General features: G+C 37.5%; 2 protein-coding genes across 5 annotated transcripts in view; one reads left to right on the top strand and one right to left on the bottom strand.

The window, feature by feature from the left end:
- LOC106137675 (autophagy-related protein 16-1) overlaps window positions 1-25,269 on the bottom strand; it is a 164,862-nt gene that overhangs the window by 116,858 nt on the left and 22,735 nt on the right. The window lies entirely within an intron of this gene.
- LOC106137673 (uncharacterized) overlaps window positions 1-25,269 on the top strand; it is a 57,961-nt gene that overhangs the window by 31,309 nt on the left and 1,383 nt on the right. Inside the window, exons 4-11 of the mRNA XM_013338544.2 lie at window positions 16,414-16,809; window positions 17,347-17,507; window positions 19,160-19,361; window positions 23,513-23,607; window positions 23,777-24,018; window positions 24,157-24,401; window positions 24,486-24,735; window positions 24,872-25,042. Of these exons, the coding sequence (XP_013193998.1) occupies window positions 16,421-16,809; window positions 17,347-17,507; window positions 19,160-19,361; window positions 23,513-23,607; window positions 23,777-24,018; window positions 24,157-24,401; window positions 24,486-24,735; window positions 24,872-25,042 (1,755 nt within the window). The 5' untranslated portion in view covers window positions 16,414-16,420. The remainder of the gene's footprint in view (window positions 1-16,413; window positions 16,810-17,346; window positions 17,508-19,159; window positions 19,362-23,512; window positions 23,608-23,776; window positions 24,019-24,156; window positions 24,402-24,485; window positions 24,736-24,871; window positions 25,043-25,269) is intronic.

The following is a 25,269-nucleotide window of genomic DNA, read 5'->3' as shown; positions in this document are numbered from 1 at the left end:
CCATCTATCTATCCAGTGTTATCTGTAGGCGACATCTTTATTCTGGGGTCGGTTTTTGTGCGCGTGCGCGATGCAGTGGGCGGTAATGGTGTCCGCCCCAACGGGATTCACGCGCCGACATCGTTTCGCGCTCGCGTCTCATCGTGCGGCCGCGATACATCGCTCCACTTAAAATACGTGCGAGCTTGTTCCGGTAAACTATTGCGACACTATAAAAACATCTCTACGAGAATAGCGCTTCTTAGTTAACATAAATTTACGTAAGTCGATGCAGTAAGATAGAATCCTTTAACCCGTCAGACTGGCTATGTGAGGAATCCAAATGCTACATAGTACTACATAATTTAACTCCATAAGTATAACATTTAACATCTTTCTGCCAAATCGACTTATATTTGTCAAATATGTCAATTTTACTTAGTTTTTATTACAGACCAAATGCTAAAATTCGAGTTAATGTAAGCTTCAGTACTACTTGCACCTTTGGGATTGATTTACCCTTAGTCATCTCGTAGCCCTGGAAGCTATTGACAGATAACGAGCTGCTTGCAGCAAGAAAACTGCAGAGCCTTAATCATTGGTGACTGGTAAAGAGCCTATTAGAAAAGTGTTGCTATTATTAAATGAGGTTGAAACCCCCATCCAACGCACTTTGTGATTCGGCAAATCTTTATTTTGCGAAGTACCGGAATTTGAAATTCCCTTTCCGGTTCTTTGTTTCCTTATACCATCAAATAAGTTTAATAAGTTATTTTCAAAGCAAGAGTGAACTTGACCACCACCTTTTAGAGCTCATCTTGCAGATGATCTTACCATCAGGCAGATTAGATTACAATTCTTATTACATCACGCACAAATCGTTAAGATTCCATGTCGCACAAAACAAACAATGCGACCGATATCGATCTTGGCAGGTGAATTAAATGCGATTGAAAAAGTGTGTTGTCTCACAGCATCACGGTATACCAGCGATGTGTTCAAATGAGCCTCGTAAACGTCGATCACTCGGCGATAACGGTGCGCGGATGACGTGACGCACAGGTGTATTGACCTTCAATTGTATATCAGCTCCCTGATATAAATTTTTAATCTAGTAACATAAATGGAATCTTTTGTCTCTTGTTAAGCGTTACGCGAATAAAACGTTTTCAGAGAGTCCGCTTTGCTAATTCGGCGTTATTAGTATTAACAATGATCTTAATAGTAATTCTGCCATAAATAATACTTACAACGAGTAAAAGTTCCAAAATTAGTTACCCAAATATCTACATTATAAGACACGTAAAACGGGACAACAATGGTAATCCTCAACGAAACCTCCCACGCGCAACGGAACCTCTTCCGCCGATTAAATTCAGAGCTACTAAAATAATGGGAGCAAACAAAACCAAGTAAAAGACCATTATACCAACGTGAACCGTTAGTACATCTCTGTTTAAATCAGACGAATTGTGTGTTTGGATTTGCATGTAGCTATGATTACTATTTATTAGGAACATTAATCATCTGAACAAATTACAATAAAAATGAGTGAAGTGGTTAATTGTTTTTGGACGGCACACATTCTAACTAGAGGCGCAATTGCTATTAGTGAACAATTAAATACGGACAGCGTGAGCATGACTAACAAATTAAAAAGAAGTCGATGAGAAAAAGCATCGAAATTGATTTCCGAATGAATAAACAGACGTCTAACGGCGCGGCGCTGACGCCGGATGCTGGACGGACTATACTCCCGAACTTGACCTACTCAAGGAGCTTTTCGCTTTTAATTTGCATAGTTTGATTCAAGATAAGTTCAATTTGATGTCTTTAGATTAGATTAAAGATATGAGATAAATTAATCGATCATCTGAACGATTAAGAAGAATCATGATTGCACTGAATATCGTGATGTTTCAAAATCACATCTAGGACACATGGTCGTCGGTTTGATTGAAAACGACCGTTCAATTTATCAAGAGTCAAAAGCAAAGATATTCAGTGGCATTTTGCGTGCCGGAAGACCAGTCTGACCGTTATAACATTAGTGTTTTTGCATCCGACATCAGTGGAGCAGGAGACGCTGCTCCCGTGCACCGGGAAGTCAATCAATTACATATTAGCGTAATGTGACGTAGATGGCCCCTTGTATACAGATTTGCATGGTGTGTGCAAACATCGGCGACACAGACAACCGACGCGGCGGTAACGGCGTATCAGCCAGAGACAATCGTGGTGATTGCTGTTTATAGCACTGAACTTCGTTTGCGACAACCTACACTTATCGATTTATCAGTTGAACCTCACCAAAAATTGAATGTAGCATTCGAAATAACATAACCGTTTCCTTTGCAGGAAGAGCGTTCTATAAATACATTCAGAACAATGTTTTCATGGCACGAAGCACGACGCGGGCCGTATTTGAATCCGATTTATGTAGTATAAGATTCTTTCATTAGAAAGGAGTTAGGTCCGGTCGTAAAGCAGGTTTTAATTGGAGGAGTATGGGGTTCGGATGGGTTTCTTATAGGAACAATGGCGACGTGCGCGGTAGGCGGAGGCGGCAGCGTCGTGGTCGCCGCGGGCCGGGGCCGGCTACGCTTTCTGAATCGCGCCTCGCTCCGAACGTCTGCCCGCCTCCCAAACATGCCCAAACTATACCTACGGGAAGATGCTCGAACACAATGAGTGTATTTGAATGTAGCTTAGAACCAATTGAACACAATATAATGTGAAAATTTAACGGAAAAATTGGCAGAATGAACAAAGTTCATGTGAAACGTTGTCGTTTTAATTAAACAAATAAACGCCTAACGCTTTAATAAAATGTACAAATGCAAAAAGTTAGGCTGAATGTGCAAATTAAATATGTCTGAAAATATACAATACAATGAACCAAACCATGGGTAAACCAAAGATAAAAAGGAAAATTTTATATAGAAATAATTAGTTAATTAAAAATAGATTCTGCGTAAGGAAACTAAATTGTTCTGGGTTACAGGGGGTTACAGTTCACAGCGGGAAGTTGGGCTTTATTGAGGTTTCTGTTGATGCTTGAGCACCAGGTCTGGCTCTTGAAGTTTCTGGTAGGTTCAAGGCGACTTGCTTTGGCATGGTCCTTAATGCACCACATTATGTGGCCATACTATCTTCGGAACCGTACAGCATCGCAGGGCGAATCGCCGTCTTATATACTTCCCTTTTATTTATATGGACACGCAAGGATCACACATCACTCTTTCAAAGTGTGCGCCATTATAGCTAAGCGCTTAGCTAAAAGGGCATTTCAAATACTGTTTTGCTCCTGCTGACCTTTACAGGGTCCAAGGCAAAGGTGCTGGGATTGGTTTTGTGAGATGGTCTATGACCAGGTTAAATAAAAGAGGGCTTAAAATGAAATGTAAATACTTTGATAAAAATATAACACTGCCGTTTTAGGCTCATTGAAGTGATGCGATGCGAAAATTGATTTGAAACATTTATATCAATGCTGTGAACGCCATCAAGTTAAAGAGATAGGCAGGATATAGTTAAATAGGTATGAAACATGCAATAAACAACGATTTCAAATCTTTCTTCTAATCAGATATTCAACGTTACATTCATTTTAATGTCATACGCATTAAATTTGAATTTGAGTCATAAAAATAAATAAGAAATACACCAGGAAGACAATTTCCCACATATTCTATATATTTTATTTGAATTACAACCATAAAACATTATAAAAAACATGTGTTTATAAACAGGAAAATATAAAACAAATTAAAACATGAGTTGAAGTGCAAGAAAAGTAATTTATATTTCAATTCCTCAGTAATAGGTAAAGCAATAACATTGATTATGGTGGCGAGCTCGAGTCTGGGACTACTTCGATGATTATGTGGCTCTAAGCACCATTACTTCCGACCATGAATTTCGATAACGAGTTTACGAGAGCCGTTACCCAGAATGGTCATATGCGTTGAGATCGCCGCATGTACAATTAGTTACTAACACACATTGCGTAATTTGGCCACTTACCAATGTACCGTCAGATAGAATCTCAAGCCCATCTACTTCCTGATTCCGAAGTCGACTTAACGGTTATCTACATACCCATAAAATTAAATATGACAGCTAATCTAAAGAGATAGATGCATTTCAATCAACTTTTCAAATGTTGTGAAATAAACGATCAACGGAAATTAATAGCAGTTTAACAACACTGTCGGATAATGAGTTTATTTATATGTAATCCGTGAATATGCACTCACTAATGTCCAATGTAAGTTGATATCTCGATTAGGATTTGACAGCTTCCGCATTAGAAATAAAATATTGGCTGATGAAGTAATAAAGATTCAATTAAATTCAATCTGTTAATAAGGTATGTAAAATTAAGCTTAACTCGTTCTGAAAATGGTAACAGCATAGGAACTTAATTAAGAAATAAATGCTCGTAAAACCAGTCGAGTTGAAGATGTTGTTGAAGTGTTAACTGTGTAGTCAGTAGTATTTCACGAATCAATGAGAGCGAGGTTCGTTACCGTCTGTTAGCCAGCACGACGTAGGGTTCAATCCCGCGGATGCCATGAAGCCGCAATGCAATTTGTAGCGAGCACCAGCTTATGCACCTTCCGAGATTGAAGCAAACCTGTAAATGTTATCTACCACGTAACAGTGGTTAGTTATAGCCAGAGCGGATTCCTTGCGGTCGCCATCTTTACTTGCGTGGCCGGCAACTTTAGCTATTTGCTTTGAAACTTATCTCGCCTATTCAGCACCCCATTGAGTGATATAATCTGATTTGATATGTAATTGCTGTTCGGCTATTGGCTTCGCCCCTCGAGCCTTATTATCATACTTCATAACTCTCGCGATTCTAGACGTTTATTCATATTTCATTCGGTATCGAAGGATGTATCACCGGTATGATACTAGATTCAATTTACGAGTGCGAGTACGTTTGCTGCTGTATACAGATAGCGCGTGTAGAATCGATCGTTCAGAACATTGTTACAATAATACTGGCTGTTATCGATCAATATAATGAGAATAGAGAAATATAAACTTCACAAGGTACATACAAATTGCCTCTAACAAGGAAATAAATTATATTCTCTTATATGAAAAGGTGGTTTGTGTTCAACAGCAAAGAATAAATTGAACAACCATTTGTCTGCTACTTCTCTGGCCTTATATTTCACAGCGAGCGATTAACACTTATAATGAACAATAATTCACAAAATAGTTTTCCGCAAGCTTTTATTGCTTTCGTTTCAGAATGAATTGTATCAATTTGGGTCGAAGCGGAAAGATAACCGTAATTCTTAACAGAGACATTGCGGATTGTCACCATTGGAGACGCGCGCGCGTAAAAAGAACAAGACTGGTGACAAATTCGGATTTTCTGCGTATTGAAGATTTGGGCGTGGGGAAGAGTAGCGCGCCGCGGCCGGGCTTGTTCGTGCGCGACGTAGCGCCTACCGTTACACTGCACCATTTACCGGACTGTTGGCCGCACGAGCGATGACGATCATTGCCACCCTTACAACATGAACGTGCATACGCAAACAAAAAACGACCACGGCAGCTATTTCCTAAACTCGATACACACAACTGAGTGAACATTAAATTGAAGTGAAAACGACTGGAACAATAACTGGGCCATTGAGTGCATCGTTAGCACTGTCCTCCATGTCGTTAAGTGTACCACACAAGTAGCTCGATGTAAGAGTACCTACCTACGATTGCGAACACAACTGTCATCTTAGTATGATGGATGGGTAAATAACAGAGTGATATTACCTATTTCGTCTTTATACTACATAAAGTTCATTGTCTAAAAGTGGCCATTGTGTAGGCGCCGCTGGAGTCGCAGCGCATGGTTGCTTACTGAAAGTCACCCGGGGCGTAGGATTAGGTTTACCATGAAACAATATTATCGACTCGGACACAAAAATATGTTGTTCACCACATTTGTTAATGTGCGATCACTTTTTTGTTTTAACTACTCAGTCATTCTCCAAATGACTATGTATGTATATTTTTTTAGAAGGTTTTACAAAGAAAGTCGGATACTATATATACTACTATATATACTCTGAAATAAATAAATCTTAATTGAGCTATCCTCCTTGATACGACTAGGGAAACTGAAAATGAGGGGTCAGAGTTTAGCTAGTCGTATCAAGACTTAACATGAATTCAAAAAAGAGAGGACTGCTGTTGCAGACATTAATCGATAAAAAAATTACAAAAGCCTGGAATAATTTACCTTAAAAAAATTGCGTTAGGTACAGATTCTACCTTGCCTCCTGTCACTCTGGGTGCCGGTCGTAGTCATAGCGCTTGCAATGTTGTCATGTCACGCAACACTGCGATTATCATGTCTAGCGCCGGGTATTATAAGGTATATGTAAAATGTAAACGAAATATCGTGACTAGAATCACCCGATACCCACGGAAAAAAATCTGATTTTGATAAGAATATATACACCAAAAATTTTAGCATTCTGCTTTTGACACATATATAGACATTTTAAATCATTAATTGGTCGTGATAAGTTTGCGCTTCAAGTAAGCAAATGCTTGTTGCACATCATATCGATATTTATGACAGCAGTAGTGCTCTAAATGACCATACTGTAACTAAGACCTCATTAGCCCGCAACAACAGCGAACACGGATGTCACGTCTGCACAATCACGACAAGAAAAGTCGGAGTAAATTAGTCTCGTGGGAGAAATAATTGCATTTCTTTCTATTACAACGTGCGAGTAATATAATAAGTATTTCGAATACGTTTTGTGTAGTCACTAAATTTAATCCCGAAAGCATTTTACTTCCTTTCAACATCTGCCGGCATGATTGAGACGATCGTGCGCCACCGGCTTCAATAGAATTCGTGATAGCAGCCACGTGACATCCCGCTGATATCAGGCACACGTTCAATTCACTTCGCGTGACATCAGTAGTATCAAACTCATTGTTGTCTTCATTACATGATAAATAGCTCTGTAAAGGCGTTGACGTTCGGATCTTATTTCTGTAGCAGTAGCTGTATTGACATCTCATGTGTTATTTCATTATGTTTAATAGAATCGGAACGGTGACCGCGGTGGATACGGGGAAGTTGGTGTACGACTGGCTCGACCTCCGCGAACGCAATAATTGAGCATAGAAATCAAATTACAGATGATTGATGATTCCGTTACGGCACGACCGAAGCCGCAATGACGACCGCCGAGCAAACCCGAGTCATTTGCGTAATAAGAATTGGACAAAAATATGGATAAATATATATTAGTAGTATACGTATGAAAACGTTGTGGAGTGTGTCTGGTTATTGACCTTAATTTGTGCATACAAGAAGAAAAAAAATTAAAACATATGGACATACAGCTTAACTTACATAAAGATAATTGCATGCGGTGCTTGCCATATTTATTTATAACTTCTATTAACACAGACGCAACACACCGACGCAGTCATACATTAGAAATGCCGCCTTTGAACGTTACCAGGAATATAATTCGTTTTGCCCTAAATTAATCACTCGCTTTAATCTCTTATGTCGTAAGTGGAACAGGGCAGCACAAATCAATCTTTCGACTAAGGATAGACAGAGAACGACATTAGTAATTTTACGAGGAAGACCATATAGAACCATTAGAGGTAATAAATGCTGGTCGCACTCGCGCGTCTATTGGTTTATAGTGCCGCTTGAAATATCACATCGGCGGGCACTTACCATGATTAGTTCAGAAACAGGCCGCAATTGGAATGCCAATGTGCGTCCTTCCGCTGCACACAATTAAATTGGTGTGACAATCGTTCGCCATGTGACATGCATGTCGGAATGTTACCCAGAGCTCTCTAGAATGAATAGGTATTTATCAATGGTCACTTAAAGTTCAGCATACATAAGCCAATAAAGCTAATTAGTAGTGTGGAATTTTAAAAGTATCGTGAATTTATTCGAACTGGACCCACAGTTCAATAAATTAAACATCTAAGATAACCAGCGTTATTTGTTGCTAAATGCAGTACCCGTCTGCGCGACTTGCATGCCTTAGGCGCGTGAAAGTGATACTCTTTTATTATAAACATTCATTGCTTTATTTCTTTGCAAAGTGCGCCCAGAGCGAGCTCTTAGAGGATTGGATTTGCTAGGTATGCACACCCTTGGGTGTAGTACATTAGGCGTCAATCACATTGGACAGGATAATTACCGATTTTCTTCACTTTAATGGCTTCATTCTTTCACATTACGAACAGGTGATCCGAAAAGACTAACGTTCCAGTTTCCTATGAAAATTTATAATATTTTTTTTTGAGTTATCATATCAGTAATTAACTTTAAAAAGACCACGTGACAATGTTTAAATAAAAATTATTAGACTCCGCCAGTGTAAGACAAAAATCTAGCTTATTCCCGATCACGTGGGGATACCATGAAATACTATTTTTTAGGAACCTATATCCCAAATTTCAAACCCAACAGTTTACACTGTGCGTTGATATGTCAGTCAATCAGTGTCCTCTTTTTTATATATAAAGATTAACATTCAATTGCAGTTTGAATATAACATGCGCTGGCAAGGTAATAGACTACAACACAAAAAGGATTGAATGTTAAGCATCAAATAGATACACAAATTACGCATTCAGTTCAAGGTAGAGAGGACTATGAAGATATGGGATGAAGGGATAAAATAGAACCGGTTAGTCAGTGTTGCGGAACAGGTGCCAATGCGGCCGCGGCCATACATGGACGCGACAGGACACAAACCAGTATTAGACGAAATTTACGAACTATCTCTTGACTACATAGAAGATAAAATAAGTTTTAATGGCACAAATCGATACTATCAAACAGATGAATCGGCCGTTGCGAGCCAAGATAAATGAAATGCGTGCCCATGTGCCTTACGTAAACTTATTTGTAACGAAGATCTTGGCGGCTGCGCCGGCATTAGAGACAATTATTGAATAGATAGATGTTTATTTAGCATATTTATCAAAGAGTCGGTCGGTGCATGCTGCGACGAGGTTGTTTACACATTAGGTAGTAAAAGACATAAAGGTAATGTGAATGGAACATAAATATAAAATAAATAAATATATACGGAACAAATTACATAGATTGAGTTAGTCTCGAAGTAATTTCGAGACGTGAGAATTTTCTTGACGAGACACTTACTTAACTTTACCATATTTTATAATAAATACTTATATAGATTTACATCCAAGAACCAGGCCATTAAGGAAAAGATCTTTTCTCATCGTGCCCTGGCCGGGATTCGACCGCTGCGCCACAGATGCCGTCAAATTGCTTCTTTCTAATTGCCAAAATTCATTTTTTATGTAAAAAATGAGAAATTTCTTGCCCTTTCAACACTAATAAATCGACTAACAAAATACAAAATAATGTACAAAAATTATGGCCATTAGAATAATAATGAGCCGTGTGGTTCCCGGCACCAATAAAAAAAAACAATAGGACCACACCATCTCGTTCCCATGGATGTCGGAAAAGGCGAATAATGGAATGGCTCATAAACTTGGGATTCTTCTTTTAGGCGATGGGCTAGCAACCTGTCACTATTTGAATCTCAATTTCATCATAAGGCCAAACAGCTGAACGTGGCCTATCAGTCTTTTCAAGACTGTTGGCTCTGTCTACACCGCAAGGTATATAGATGTGATTATATGTTTGTATATGTAGAATAATAATTAGTGGTATTTTATCGAAGTCGTTCGAAAGTCATGTAAGCACGGCTTACGGGCGTAAAACAATTCAGTTAATGCACCTATTAAGTTATAAAAGTAAATTATTATAAAAACATTTTGTAGTGCTACGAAAGTAATCTGAGAGCGGGTAAAATTAATATAATTGCAACCACACCACAAGGGACGATGTGAGCAGAAATAGAAACAAAATGCGATGTCGCATCCGATAACACAAATTGTAACCGCAAGACATGTACTAGTATCCCTATTAATAGTCTTGTACTTTATTGCATAGGTGTGTTAAAACTAAAACTTATTTGTTAGTAGTAAACATTAAGAAACCAGGCCAACTGCACCAAAAACCTACTTCCAATTGTGATCAGAGCCTAGACTGCCGTGAACAATGCTGCAAAATTATAGGATTTAGACACCAGTCCTTCATTCAGTAAGCATGATTAATCGCGGAGAAAATCAGCCAGAATTATACGTTGGTCATTTGAGATCGCACGTTTTGCGCTATCTAGATCTTTATCAGAGTCATTTTCACAAGTTCAATGAGTTCTTCAAGGAAAGTAAGATGAAATTATGAATGCATGTACTCCAATGTCTTGATTTATTCACTATTACATGTATTTCAATATCACAATTATTTTCACTTGCACATTCTTACAATTGTGTACGCTCTTCTTTCTTCTTCATTTCATTCCATTCCATTACCAATCAAATATACCAAACAACATTCTATCGTACCATAATCAATGTACCATTTCTTTTCGTTTTGTCTCGTTCGATCTAACCATGTAAAATTAGACTGCTTTACAATGCATCATTATTATAAAATTGCTCATTATTAGTAATGGTCATGCGATCACTGGTATAAAGGATAATATCATACTTCAATGAAAATTTATAACTTGTAATTGTCTCCTATTTCAACATTTTATAGTAACTTACAGACTTTATGTAACCAAAAAATAAATAAAATAAAACCTAGTAATATCCACCTGCGCACCGAACAATTAATTATAGAAGATTATAATAATTTTAAGACACAAAGGCTCGATAAAGCCATATACAAACATGATATTTCAAACTTGACGTACTTACTTATTTGTGGCGATTTTGGTATTGCCACATACAGTATATTGTTGTTCTGTTTATCTGATACAGATTTACAACTTGGTGGACATGATTCTTTAGTAATTACAAGCAGACACCTACGGACATCTAAAGGTGACTTTCAATTAGCTACAGAAAGTCCGATTACAGGAGTAAACGATGAATGGATACTAGTTTGTTGGTTTCTCTTTATCTTAAACGAGCATTTAGAATTTAATCCTAAGACGGTTGGTCACGTAGGCGTTAGCGAGTTGTGTTGTACCGATCGAGACTAGAGAAATCGCGATCCTCTCATTAATGTAAATCGCGCAGGGGCAGAACCGTAGACCGCGCCGGCGCTTCAACCCACTAACCTCGCCAATGAGGATGCTTGGGAAAAGCTAGCGCATACTTCAGTCCCTCGCTTTTCACATTTTGGCCATTGTTTGGTTTGCAGCATGCATAAACATATAATTTTTCGTGCCCGTAGACAATAACTGCAAGAATGAACAACAAATCTTACAAACATACGTGTAAATTTACGCAAGAATGCAAGGAGGGTCAAAGGACCGACTCTCGTTAAAATTTATTTTTGTAACAATGTCTCGCATTTTCTTTTTCCATTTACTCCCGCCATATATATTGTTGCATGAGTTTCTTACAAGCTTTTTTACATTATGTAACTGCTTTGAAGTGCACTACGTATTAATTCACCTGCCGCGAGCTTATAACCATTACTGCCTTTGATTTCAATAAAAGAGCAAAAGTGCATTACAAATATTCCTGGTGTATCGTTATGGCTAAACACATGCGCGATGTAACTAAACGTATGACGACGATTAACTTAAAGCACCTTGTTAAAGAACTAGGTAATTTATCTCGCCGACTAAACAAAGTAGAAAGATATTCAAAGCGAACGCTTCGCGAAATAGAGTATGTTACAAACATAATATAGAAGTTGTACCTGTTAAATAGAAGTATTTTAAAATATATAGTTGATATATGTTATTCGTTTCGATACAAATATAGGCATTGAACAATGAGAGTCGTTGACTTTAGATCGTGGACGTGAACGGGTTATTGTGAAGGTTTGTTATGAATGTAGAGAGACAGGTTATGAAACTGCGGAATAGTAATTTATAATTATATTCAATGTAAATCATTGATGCTTCTAGCGAGGCTAATGGCTGATCTAAGCCACTAATAGTTAGCAGCTAAGCAGATTAAGCCGTATAGATTCTCTATTGTACTCTGACAGGTGCATCAATTTATTCTACACGGCGGCGTCGGAGATGTTTTGAAATAGCTTCTATAATTGGCTTTAACGGGAGCCTTTGCTTTCATTACCGCTACGATTTTAATCGTCTGCATTGGCCATTTAAATAGCAATGTAAGAATATGTGTACGAAATGATCGATCGTGCAATTTAATCCTATCATTCGGCAAATGTAGATTTTAAGCTGTAACAGAAGTTGTTATAATTTGTTGTATTTAATTGAAAAAGCAAGAAAAAGTCTCTATAATTAAACACTTCACAAATTTATACCATTAAACATATACCTATACATATAATCAATATATATCCCTTGCGTGATAGACAGAGTCAACAGTTTTGACGAGACTAAAAGGCCGCGTTCTGCTGTATGGCTTAATGGCGGAATTGTAATTTAAATAGTGACAGGTTGCTATTTTTATTTCTCTGAATTGCTGTACATTTTAGGTATTTATTAGGTTTCTTTCTAACTTTACAACTTCAATCGAAATAAAAATAGTTATTTCGATTGAAGTTGTAAACCCCTGTTCAACAGACCTGTGAGGTGTAATATCAATCAATTAAAATTTACTATTGGCATTGGAATAAGATATTCAAACGAAGGCTGCTAGTTTATCTTTGATAAGAATCTTTACATTTGCGCATCGCTCTGAAGGTGTCGAGATGATTTAAAATAGGCGCAAGTGTAAGCTGTCAGTACGCAGCAAATCCAATTAATATTATAAACGCTGAATTATTTGAAGATGTAGGAATGGATCATACACTACCATAGAGCAGTATCGCTTGTTCCTACCTACAGTAAATCTAAGAAAAGTCGTTAAGTATCTATGAAACATGAGAAAGAAGAAAAAAAGAAAGACATGGATTTTGATATAACTTTGCTACAGCAGGGTGGACGGGTAATAAACCTACAGCAAATGAAGTCTTAAAAAATCATTTGATTTATTTGTAGGATGACATGGAATTGATGAAACTCGACTATGTCACAGCAGGATGGTTAACACTCGTTTAGAAAACGAGGTTTTAAAAAAAATCACCGTGTCTATCTAGGATAAGTATGGAAGAAAACTAAGGTTGCGTCCATAGTGTGCCAACAGGTACAAGTATGGTGAAACGTAAATAGCAGGTTGGTGGCATCCGGCTCATTGAATGCGCTGACCCCATCTGATCGCGGCTTGGGGCGAGTTGAACGTGCCTGTACATTCGTAACCCGACTTGTCTCGATCCGCGGCTATATTTCATGAATTATTCTTTAAACATGCACATCACTACCAAATAGGTCTGAAATTGCCGATAAACCTTCGGTTTAATAGATATTGAAAAAAATATACCTTATTGATGTTTATTTGGAATGGAATTCCATAGTTTCTGCCTGCCCCAATGGAAAATAGGCGTGATGGTATGTATGTATGTATTTATGTTTAATAGATTATATGGTGAGATAATGCTTTTATTTTAAATTATAAAGATATTAAAAGTTTCCTACTACTACTTTACATAATATTTACTATATTTAAGTCCCTAGAACTAAAACTGAATGCAGTAATTCTTTTTTGTCGGTGAAATTAAGCTAAACAGACATTAGAATAAGACCCTATCGTTAAAGAAACAAGGGTGACCTACTATCGTACGTTTGTTCGCTGTCTTATAGCCCCGACCTTTATAATACAGGTCAGCGTGTTCTGTGAGGTAACATCGTTGTCTAAATCGGCCGATATCGCCGAGGATGCTCGTACCTCATGTTGGCAAGATTACAATGATTTATTGAGAAAACAGCATCGTTATACTGAAATATTCCATATATTTTAAGCTATGTTAGTATATAGCACAAAATGTGAACGGAGCAATGTGAACTATTACGAGCTATAGGGAAAGGGCAGCCATAAATTTAAACAAACCTCTCAATAGGAATCGGCATTTGTTTAGCTTTAATTTCTAAGTAATTTTCCTATCTTAAGTAGAAATATGTTTTACATTTTATTAGTCATGAATCAACAAATGTAGAAGTAACTTTGTACGCGGCTGTATTAATATCGTATACCAGAGGACCTAATAAGACTACCTGTAGCGGTGTGGCCTAAGACGTAAAATCAAATTAATGTTATTGACGCTCAAAGTACGGAATATCAGATGCAAACACAATGATGATTAAGACGTTTCTCAGGCTTTTAGGTTAACACGAGAGACAAAATATTAGCAGCCGTCAACATTGGCAAGTTTTACAGCTATGGTAGGTCAGACCCGCCCCGGGCTGCTCAAAGTGTAGTTGAGGCGTCACTCCTGTTATTTCACGCCATTGACGTTGTCTGGCCTTATTTACTTAAACTTCGTTGCTTGAACTTTGCCTTCGCAGAACGTGACAAATTATACTGCCCGTACTAAATTCCGTTGTAATGTTTGTTTAAGAAAACTGCCAGACTGCACGACACCATTTGTCCGACCGTCATACTAAGGGGAAAAGCAATTTACAAAATCACCAAACTCGTGCCAGATCCTCGCTTTCTTACAGATAAATAATTAGAAATGTTAGAAACTGCAACTATAATACTTACAACTCACAGACATGTGGCATGCGATGCAAATGCTGAAATTACATTTAAAGTAAATAATTAGTAGAATGGTCGGAAACCACGACGAATCGGATTTGTGATGCCATCCTTATAGTAAGGCAGATTTAATTTTCTTAATAGACGTGGAGATCAAATTACTATCAGGCCACAAGCGACACGACGACACATAAAATGAATTAAGTTTCCTAAGGCGATTCAGACGGTATGCGCACTGCTGCTGTCTACGGCAATATCATAAACAATTAACCGTATCTAAGGCAAATTTAATCAACAATAAACTATAAATAGAGGCGTTACATTACAGATTGAATATACATGTATTGCTTTGGTATTCGATTCCTCCGTAAATTGCTTCGTGAAATTGTTTGAAAAAGATCTCCATCAAACTTGTGTATTTCTTGATTAAGGTCTTTAAGAGTTTACAGCTAGAACTTTAAATAATTAATGGTAATTATTCAATTTATTTTATTAATTAAATTTAACCTTCTGTTCAATACGATGAACATTATGAAATTAAAATTAGTTTACACTTCTATTTTCATAAAAGAAATTATTCACGTTCTAACAAATTTAACGAGGTGCTTCTTACGATCTCGTTCAATATAGCATTCCGCAGACAATAATAATGATATCGTTATATGACAAAGCTAACAAAAAATATAATAAGTATCGGTTGGATGTCGTTCGGCGTCCATTTATAATTTGTTATTTGGCGTCAGGCGTAGCGAATACATTTTACAATAAAGTCGGAATAAGTAGTACCGTTGACCGCGAAGTAGAAGAGACGCGACTCAGACCGTTACGATCATTGTACGTGGAACGTGAGCGTAACGTAATGCAACTGGCAATCAATTCGCATATTGTTAACAATATCAAATAAAAACCCATCTACTAAATTTGTATACGTATACAGGCATGTCAATCGTTTTATTTCATCAGTTCATAGATCTCACAAGTTATTCGTAAGAAAATAAATATTTTAAAACTGATACACTTATTAGACCAAATATTTGACTGATTCTGCGAAAACGCTTACCGTCATCTACCGGAAAGTAATGATACGTAATTTAAGTGTTTTAAATAGTTGAGAATGCATGTACAAGTTTTTCTCACGACTGCCGTTAAATTTTCATACGCTATAATTACGTCATAACAGCGGCAAAATACGGTTCTATTAGTAAATTACGTGTCACGTATTACACGCAAACTACAAATAGACAGTAATTATTCAGTTAATGCCCTTAGATAACAATCATAATTGTTTTGCCTTGCGTTCTCACATACACTTGTCTAGTAATAATGCCGCGAATGCGGAAACAATCGCATACGCGGTCATTTCTTAAAATCCACAAATGGTCTTTATATATTGTAAAATAAAAAGTTCCGTTAGCTACTAAACGCATAGATAAATTTACTGGTCATTAAAGCAATAAATAAAGATAAAATCCAACACAGTTGTAATGGCAATATTTTATCGTTAGCTCTGTTCGAATATGGCCGAAGACACTGATTCACTTGTCGCACTGAGGCCACAAATTGTTATGCGAGAACCTATCAATGCAACACATCTCATCGTGAATTGCGGCAAACGATGCTTGATATGACCATAAGATATTGGTCGATTTTACTCTATCTTTCATGAAGGCTTGCGTGCATAACTTGAGTGCTTTTATACACGATGATTTCCAAGCTTCCCATGCAATTAAGCTATGTACATATATTAGAGGTGAAGTGTTGTAAAAGTTTTTAATTCACATTTTTCTTTTGTTACAGATAACGAATGTTGCCACGGCCTCTGGATAGAAGCACAATGCGGCTTATAATCTGTTTAGTATTATTGGCGTACGTCGCTGATGCGGCAAAAAAGTTCGAGGGTACGCTAAGATCAGCGGCTGAAGCGCCCGCGCAAGACAATCTGGCCGTGGAATCTGGGACTCCAGAGCCAGTAGTTGTGGCCGCGCCCCAAGAATACAAGAACCCTAGCGCTCCACCGTCGCCGCCACCCAAGATAGTACCTGAAGATCCAGTGGAATCTGCATCTTCTGTTCCCGAAACAGCTTCAGGAGGTGTGCCTCCTTCAGCGCCTAGTGGAATTTCGGCGCCATCAGCACCAGCCAATTCTTTAGAAGAGTGCGACCCAGAAATGATAGGATTTGAACTTGTAACTGGGTAAGTCAGCAATTCAGTTTCTTTCTATTTATACCTTATTTATGTTAACTTTGCCTAGTCCTATTAGGAACGGTATTTATGAAAGGCAGACCGCTAATTGCTCCGATACATAACTGTGCAGAATCTGCGTAATTATGGTGACATTCCATCAAGATTCAGGGATATCTAAGATAACCAATTTTTAGCGCAAATAAATTTAATTAAGCATACTAGACTTTTATCTTGTAACTTCGTTTTTCATTCTATGTCTAGTATTCTTTTCAGTTTAGGTATGATATTAGATTTGATAATTAGGACTCTAATAATTATGCAAATTACAGAAAATATACGTAATAGTGGCAAAAGACATATTCATTATAAAGAGAGATATGTTGATAGATCAGTCATTCAAGTAAATTACATTATAATGAATATTCAAAAAAAGATGAATTAACTATGTAAATAATATAATCAGGATAGAACACAAGACAGACATAATGCACCCGTGATGACCGTATTCACCAGCCCGAAGCATTCATATGATACTCGTATGCGCAGGTACGTGTTCTCGGCGCCGTCTCACATACTAGACGACATCCCCGGCACTCTGATGTTGACCGACTGCCTGGAGCAGTGTCAGGCCAACGACACCTGTCGAGCAGTCAACTACGAGACCGGCCTATGCGTGCTCTTCAGCTCTGACGCGGACCAATTACCTGGTGAGTCATATTTTTGTTTAACATTCACGTCATTCATTCAACTGGCGACGCGTCATATTCATGTTCCATCCACTCGTAATTAACAAATATGGTTTATTGAATAAATATCGCAGACCGTGTTAAAGATGGAAGTGAATCAGCACGGAGTAAATGTTTTTATTTGATTTATTCAATTTCTGTAATTCATTCGACAACTTTCAAACAGGATTGTTGTCGAAAAAAGTAAATGTTTGTTCAAACTGCATACCAAAATTTGCAAAAACTATGAATAGAAACTTAGATATTCATCAATAGACAACTCTTCATTACGCACGCGTACATTCTGTACGCGTGCTGAGATCATTAATAAACCTAATAAAAGTAGCAAGAATAAAAGCACCAATAACGGCACAATCGATGTGTAAGTGCATGTGATAACCGGGACAGACATAGCAGGTGGCACAATAATGGCGCCAATACTCTCGTTTGTTCGATATTATACACAGTGAGATCTCAAACACGCGATGTGTTCTAATTTTTTGCTTGAGCGCATCATTTGAATGCCAATAACGGCATGATGACTCGCTCATCAAGCCTTATTGAGAAAAAATACTCTCGCCGCGAAAAGGAAAACTTGACCGAGCATCACACCATACGTGCGAGTTAGTGGAACGCGCCTTGACCTCCAAACTGTGTGTTTATTTAATTCAAATTATGAAGAATGAGTCGAAGCTTCTCACAATAGAAAACCGGATTCAAACACGAACGCTTACTTTTTACAAAAGAATTAATACTATTCGTAAAATAAGAAATGTGATTTCGTATATCAATGGATGTGCTTTTGATTTCTGGGTTGAAAATTGTAAATTTTCGCAAAGGATTGAATTGGGGGAAAAATACAAAATTTAATGGCTACAAAAACAGAATTCCTGAAATGATTAAATCATCAACCACAACAGGACTTCATATTTTAACCGCATTCGCATTAACTGATTTAGCACGGTGTTAATTTTACAGTGAATGACCTTATTAAAAACAAATTTATACATATTAGAGAATGGAAGACTTAATCGCATTCATTCGACATAAAAGGATACCAGAGCATTCCTGCGCGAATGTCGATTAAGATGCGTATATAGTTAAAGTGAAGACAAGCATGATAATAGGTACATTGAATTAAGGCGTGTTGAAGAGAACGCGAATCTTCTACTACAAGGAATTGAGCAGGAACTATTACTAAATATTACCTCGTATGCAACAAGAGACTGTACGCAGACTCAAATTCGCCAAGCTCCAATGGCTTTTTACCCAGAACTTGAGCGTGAAGAATTTAATAAAAGTATGCGTGTTCTATTATAACTATTAAACTATTATAACCCGGAATCACAACAAATCCGTTACTTTAATGGAAATGATGTCTTCATTACATTTTGAGCTTTGATTGATCAAAGGTTGTAAGCAGACATAAAAAAGGTTTAAATAGATTTAGCTTCGTATTGAGCGGCCTTTTCTTAAGTAAAGATATGATTATCAAATATACCTTGGTGGCAGTGAGTCCAGAGGCATATAATCAACGGCAAAAGCTACTCGTAGTTAAGAAAAAGTGCGCAAAGTTAAAGGAATTTCGCGCCAGCTCTGTAACAAAACCAATAAAAGTGTTCAATTATTTGCAGGTGCGCTGACAAAGTCACAATTCCCCGTATTCACAATTTACGCTCAGAAGTCATGCCTTGGCGTGCGCCCGTGCGAGCGCGCTTGGTGTTTCGACCGCGTTCGTGGGTACCACCTCAAAGGGCGAGGCAAGAGGACGCACACCGTTGGCTCGAGGCAGATGTGCCTCGATCTGTGCCTCGGCGAGAACGAGTTTGTGTGCAGGTTTGTTACTTTTATGGTATTTATTCTTTTACTCAAAAACCAGACAGTAGTTAAATTTAATATTAAAAAATTATAGATTCTTCTCGTTGACTCAAGATTCGTTGCTAAACTTCAGAAACACACATTTTCTTACCAATAAACATAAACAATAACAATGAAACTACTTGTCTCGTGATCACAAATAAATTTATGCATTTATGTAAACCACAGCAGAAGGGAGCTATGGCCTTTAGGAATTGTATTTTTCCCTCTGGCTGCGGCCACGTAGAATGTTTCTGTGAATAAATAAATGTTCTTATGTTGAATTATTTCCTACAAATACTGCGTGTGTGGCTGAAGAAAGATTTATATATTTCTAGCTTATAAGTTATGTCAATTCAATTCAACATTCGTAGAACCGGAGAAACCACTCTATTTCTCTTCTGTGGCAGAAACATTGTATATTATTGGATAGTGGATGGAAATGTTTAATTCTTCCCGACAATGTTTTACGTGCATTTTGTTTTATAAACTCGAGTTCATCAAGAACCTGCTCGTATTTTCATCTGTGGTCATCGTGTACATGGAACAGAATGATAAATAAAGATATTACGGAGAATCAAAGTGGAGCTTTCTATGGGCGGAGTGAGCCATGAATGACCCACGAGCTCTTGGCACGACCCGACCTGCGCGCGATGATCCCAGCCATTTAAAATAGCATAGTCCATTAGTTCGAATAATCATTAGAATAGATATAATAGTTAAATATTAAAAACAAACAAAGTTAATAGTGCGACTTTAATAGTCAAGGCGGGTAAATACCGCTATACTAAATAAAGCAAATATTGAATATACAGCATGCAAGGTAATTCAAGATAAAGTGGCGGAGAAGGAATTTCACCATTCGTCGCAAACTTGTTCGTGTAATTTTAATTGCAGGGTTTTTATCACAATTTATTTACTTAGTATGCGAATTTCTAAGAAAAGATACCACAAAGAAAACAAGATATCAAGTAGAAAAGAGGAATTGCTATACATGTAACCAAAGGTTAATTAAAGATCCAGAAGTTACATTGTTTAGTTGCCGCGCAGTTAATTCTCAAAGGCTATGCCAGCTAGTTCAATAAATAGACTGTGATTAAAATGGAATGTTGGATATAAACAATCGGGGCATTATCGACAATTACCATAAAGTAAGTAATGTAATGAACAACAGTTTCCTGGCGCTACTGGGCCTTAAACATAGAATCACTAATGTATTAACTTAGTAAGAACAGCTCGAAGAATCATTACAATGGCTCTAACTACATAAATATGGTGTATCACGTCTCAATTCTAGTCTGTAAGATCAGTCTTGACCTAATGTCACTATCACATCACATGAAACAATGAAATTTATTGCTGCACGATTATTATTTATTAAAATGTTCATCAATTCCATATCTGAACACGAAACTGTTAGAACAGAATTTACTAACTGCGCATGTCGTGATGGACTAATTTATTAATGAGCTCCATATCGAAGTCAATCAGCTTTCACAGGGTTACCTTAGATGGTGGCTCTTGTAGTACATCATTCCTGTGGATAAGTCACGGTCTCTTCCTGGTAACCGTTCCGTTTCTGAATTCTACAAACGAGCATTATATACAAAGCAGGGAGGCCAATTGCATGGTCCGCGTCTCAAGCGTCTAATGTAGCAAGACACGACTGTCCTATTGTGTTTATTTCCTTGTAAGGTTTTTGATATCATTAACATAAATAGTGTATCGACTCTGACGCTCACATTCGGTACACGTATTTCTCTTGGCATGTTTAGGTCATGACCATGCACAGAAACGGTATATAGAGTATGGTGAATTTGATGACAGACGTGATTATTTTCCATGATTGGTTTATTAACGACAAGTCTGTGACACTGATGAACCTGTTACAGTTATTTGTGGTATTCATTCATGTACTAGATATGTCATGTCTTACATTTTATAATAGTAGGAACGACGTAAAGACGTTATAATACGAAAAGTGGACTTTCACGTAAGGTTTATTAGAACTTTAATCATGCTAATATGACAATATTGGTTGTCTCTTAGGTAATTTTTTTTTAATTAGCGAAATATAACACATGGCATGAGGAGATTTCCTTGTTAAGTAAAGCGACCTAGGCCGTTGAATATGATTGCATATTTTTTATTATTAACTTAACAGATTTTTCTCTACCGTTAATTCTTCTAAACGCCGCAAGCCTTTGGCCAACAAGTCTGCAAAAGCAATTTTGCGATGAAAATTTAAATCAGGTGTGTCTTCCGAACATACCATGACCCCACCGTTTGGTGTTTATACACGTATCGGGGCGTCATAGAATAAAGAACGTATTGCGCAAATTTAAGTGGCCGGGACTTGTACGACACGTGTACCGTTGGGTACAAATCGTCGTATCTCCATTGAGGCGGCAAAGAGCCCCGGCACACCCCAGGAGGCGCGCATCGCGATCGTCGACAGTCACGACGTTTAGCAAATATTCAGCGGGACCTGGCAGGCGGTGCAACGCCGAGTCGCACAGTGGTGTGGGAGCGAGCTGCCCTATCACTTCCTACTTCCATGATACAATAACCGATTAAACACATATTATTTGTTCACGGAAAATAACAATTCGAATGATCATTTTAATCGCGACTCCGAAAGCAGCAAATAAATTTTCATTTAATTAACAGGATATCACAATATCAGAGATTATTTATAGGAGGATCAGTACTGAACGTATTTAGATGCGCCTGAGGGCGTGTCGGGAGATCTGAGGGTTTAAATAACAAGTATTAGAAATTACAGTCAATACGAATAGCCCATTCTTTGGTCACAAGTCTAGACCACCAAAGAAGCCGAATAGGTTGAGCACGGCACGGCATAATATTGAGCGTGGTATATTTTTTTTACATAAGACAATAAAATATTCTTTAAGTGAAATGGTTAATTTAAGGAATTAGTGAATTTTTCACATTTCCCATTGAAATAAATGGCAGGTTTAGGTGTAATTATAGTCTGATGACGACGTCGAGGCGGTCTTGCAGTCTTTAATGAACACAACGGCTACTGCTAGCGGGACACTCGCAATCATAATGTAAGGAGCTACTCTAAATTAATGTTTTCTCGTAATACTCACAGACCCGCTACACACATGAGAATATTACGTAAATAATAACACATCTCATGCTGGAATATCGTGTAGAACACCTGCAGGAAATGACATAAATACAAAGAAAAATATCAGATACGCAAGTCTAATTAAGATCGAGTACCAATAAAATGCTAAGATACCTCATGGAAATGCGTTCTCGTAGGTTAGCCGTGGGTCACGATCAATATCGATTTTATCTTCAGAGAAAATAGTAATGCAGATCAAGCAGATAATACAATATTTATGTAAATGGCCACTAAATATGAGAGATGTATACGTACTAAATTGAAGAGGCTAGCACAAGAAAGGAAACATTTTGATATATACATGCGCTGGAAGAAAACCAGTCTTACAAATGAAATCGAATTGATGCCAGTGTGCTTATAACTAGAACAGACGTAATGGAGAAATTAAGCGATGTAGTTTGATATACATCACATTGAAATTCAAATATTGTCTATCTTGGGAAGTTGTAGTCTGTGATGTGAAATTAAATCAGCGAGTACGTAAGCAACATTTTTACTATAAACTTACGGAGAATAAGAAAAATCTGAGATTATTGGGACATTTCTTTAATTTTTATACATTCCTTTATAACTTTTTGCGTGACTTATTCGAGAAAATTACCAGTAACAAGCACATAAAGTGTGAAACAGACAAGTAGTGGACTTGGTTATAACTGCAATTGTGCGACTTCGTATTGTTAATTAAAAATTAATGGTGTGATTATAGTAAAACTAGTTTTAAAATAGGTGAAGTGAAGCTCCGAGTTTATAGTTTCTACCAACCTGCTAGGTTCAGATAATGATTTTGACCCTGTAAAATAGAGTAATAACAAAATAACCAACTACGCACAGACTTATATTAATTTTCTTTACAACGGAGACGCAAACCAGTAGGCAAGAGATACTTTACATGGTTAATTCCTTGGGAAGATTCACACATTAAAAGGGTAAGAAAAAGTTTGCTAAAGCTAAGCTGCGTGTAACCTTGTTGCAGATCGGCGAACTACAATAACAAGACTGGAGAGTGTGTACTATCGAACATGGACCGTATTACACTAGCGGGAACTAACTCTTTCCAACCAAATGAGGGTATGACCTGCTATTCCAAATCATTGAATAAACGTGTAATGAACAATCTAAGGCTTAATTGATAAATACTAAAATAGATTTGTAATATTATCATAAATAGATTTTTGGATATTAAAAATCCATCAATGAAAAATGCCATTTTAATCACAATTGGAATTATTTTTTTCAGATACCGACTACTTGGAAAACAACTGCGTCGAAGAACCAACAAAATTATGCGAATTCAAAAAGATGAATGGGAGAATTCTGAAGACTGTCGACTCTGTATATCAAGATGTACAGACAGTTGAAGAATGTCGAGAATTGTGTCTAAATTCACCTTTCCGTTGCCACTCGTATGATCACGGCGACACTGGAGATCATGTGTGTCGTCTATCTCATCATTCTCGCGCAACTCTTGCTGATATTCAGGTACTTATATTAATTTTCCATTATTTCTTATCCATCCATGGTTTTTTCTCCGTGACATTAATAATTATTAATGCTAGAGTGGTATATGTAATAATATGTATACTCACATATTCAATTCATAATTTTTTCAATTTTTAGGACCCATACCTTGAAGTACCCGAAGCGGCCACTTTCGAGCTTTCTTCATGTTACAATGTTTCAATCGACTGTCGCGCTGGTGATATGGTCGCTAGAATTCAAACATCTAAGCTATTCGATGGCAAGATCTACGCGAAAGGCAGTCCCAATTCTTGCGTTGTGGATGTTAAACAAAGTCTTGAATTTGAGCTCCCTATGGGATATAACAACATTGAATGTAATGTGAAACAAAATGGACTTGGCAGGTAAACATCTTTCGTAATGAGACCTACAGTACTAAACACGTATCAACTCAATATAAAATGATTGACACCTGTCGTATTTTTCAGATACCTCAATGACGTCGTCATTCAACACCATGATACCATCGTCACATCATCTGATCTAGGTTTAGCTGTAACATGCCAATATGACCTCACTAACAAAACTGTCGCGAATGAAGTCGATCTCGGCATTCACGGTGACATCAAAACGGGACTGACAGAGGAAGTGACTGTTGATTCACCTAACGTAGCTATGCGCGTTACAGATAGGAGTGGAGACGATACTATTACATCAGCTGAAGTCGGAGATCCTTTGGTAAATATCCTTATCAATTTCATCAGACAAAATAAATTATTTTTCGTATTTTGTCATCTACTACAGTCGCACCCAACATCTAAAAAATACTCAAAGGTTTAAGTTGACGTCAATTAATGATCTCAATTTATTTCAGGCTCTTCGTTTCGAAATCATCGACCAGAATTCACCTTTCGAAATATTCGTGCGGGAATTAGTTGCTATGGATGGAGTAGATTCGAGTGAAATTGTACTAATCGACAGCGACGGTTGTCCAACTGACGATTTCATTATGGGACCAGTATTGAAATCGGCACCAAACGGAAAGGTGGGTGTCATTATTCATGTCAAAGAGTTTCTTAACTGTTAGGTCAGATTAGGAGTCGGTTACCAATTCAAAATACATGGTTCAAGGCATTACCCGGACTTCTCTCCAGCGTGTGAGGATAGAACCGGGACTAAACACTGGAGGAAGGAGGGTCCTCAGTTTAGAGCAGTAAGTTTCTGTTGTCATCGTCGTCGAGGGCGAGAACTTTACTGAGCAGGTTGAGAGTG

The sequence above is a fragment of the Amyelois transitella genome, chromosome 10 (assembly GCF_032362555.1).
Source record: "Amyelois transitella isolate CPQ chromosome 10, ilAmyTran1.1, whole genome shotgun sequence".
NCBI lineage: Eukaryota > Metazoa > Arthropoda > Insecta > Lepidoptera > Pyralidae > Amyelois > Amyelois transitella.
The sequence above is the reverse complement of the archived record's forward strand: the minus strand, read 5'-3'. Positions and strand labels throughout refer to the sequence as shown.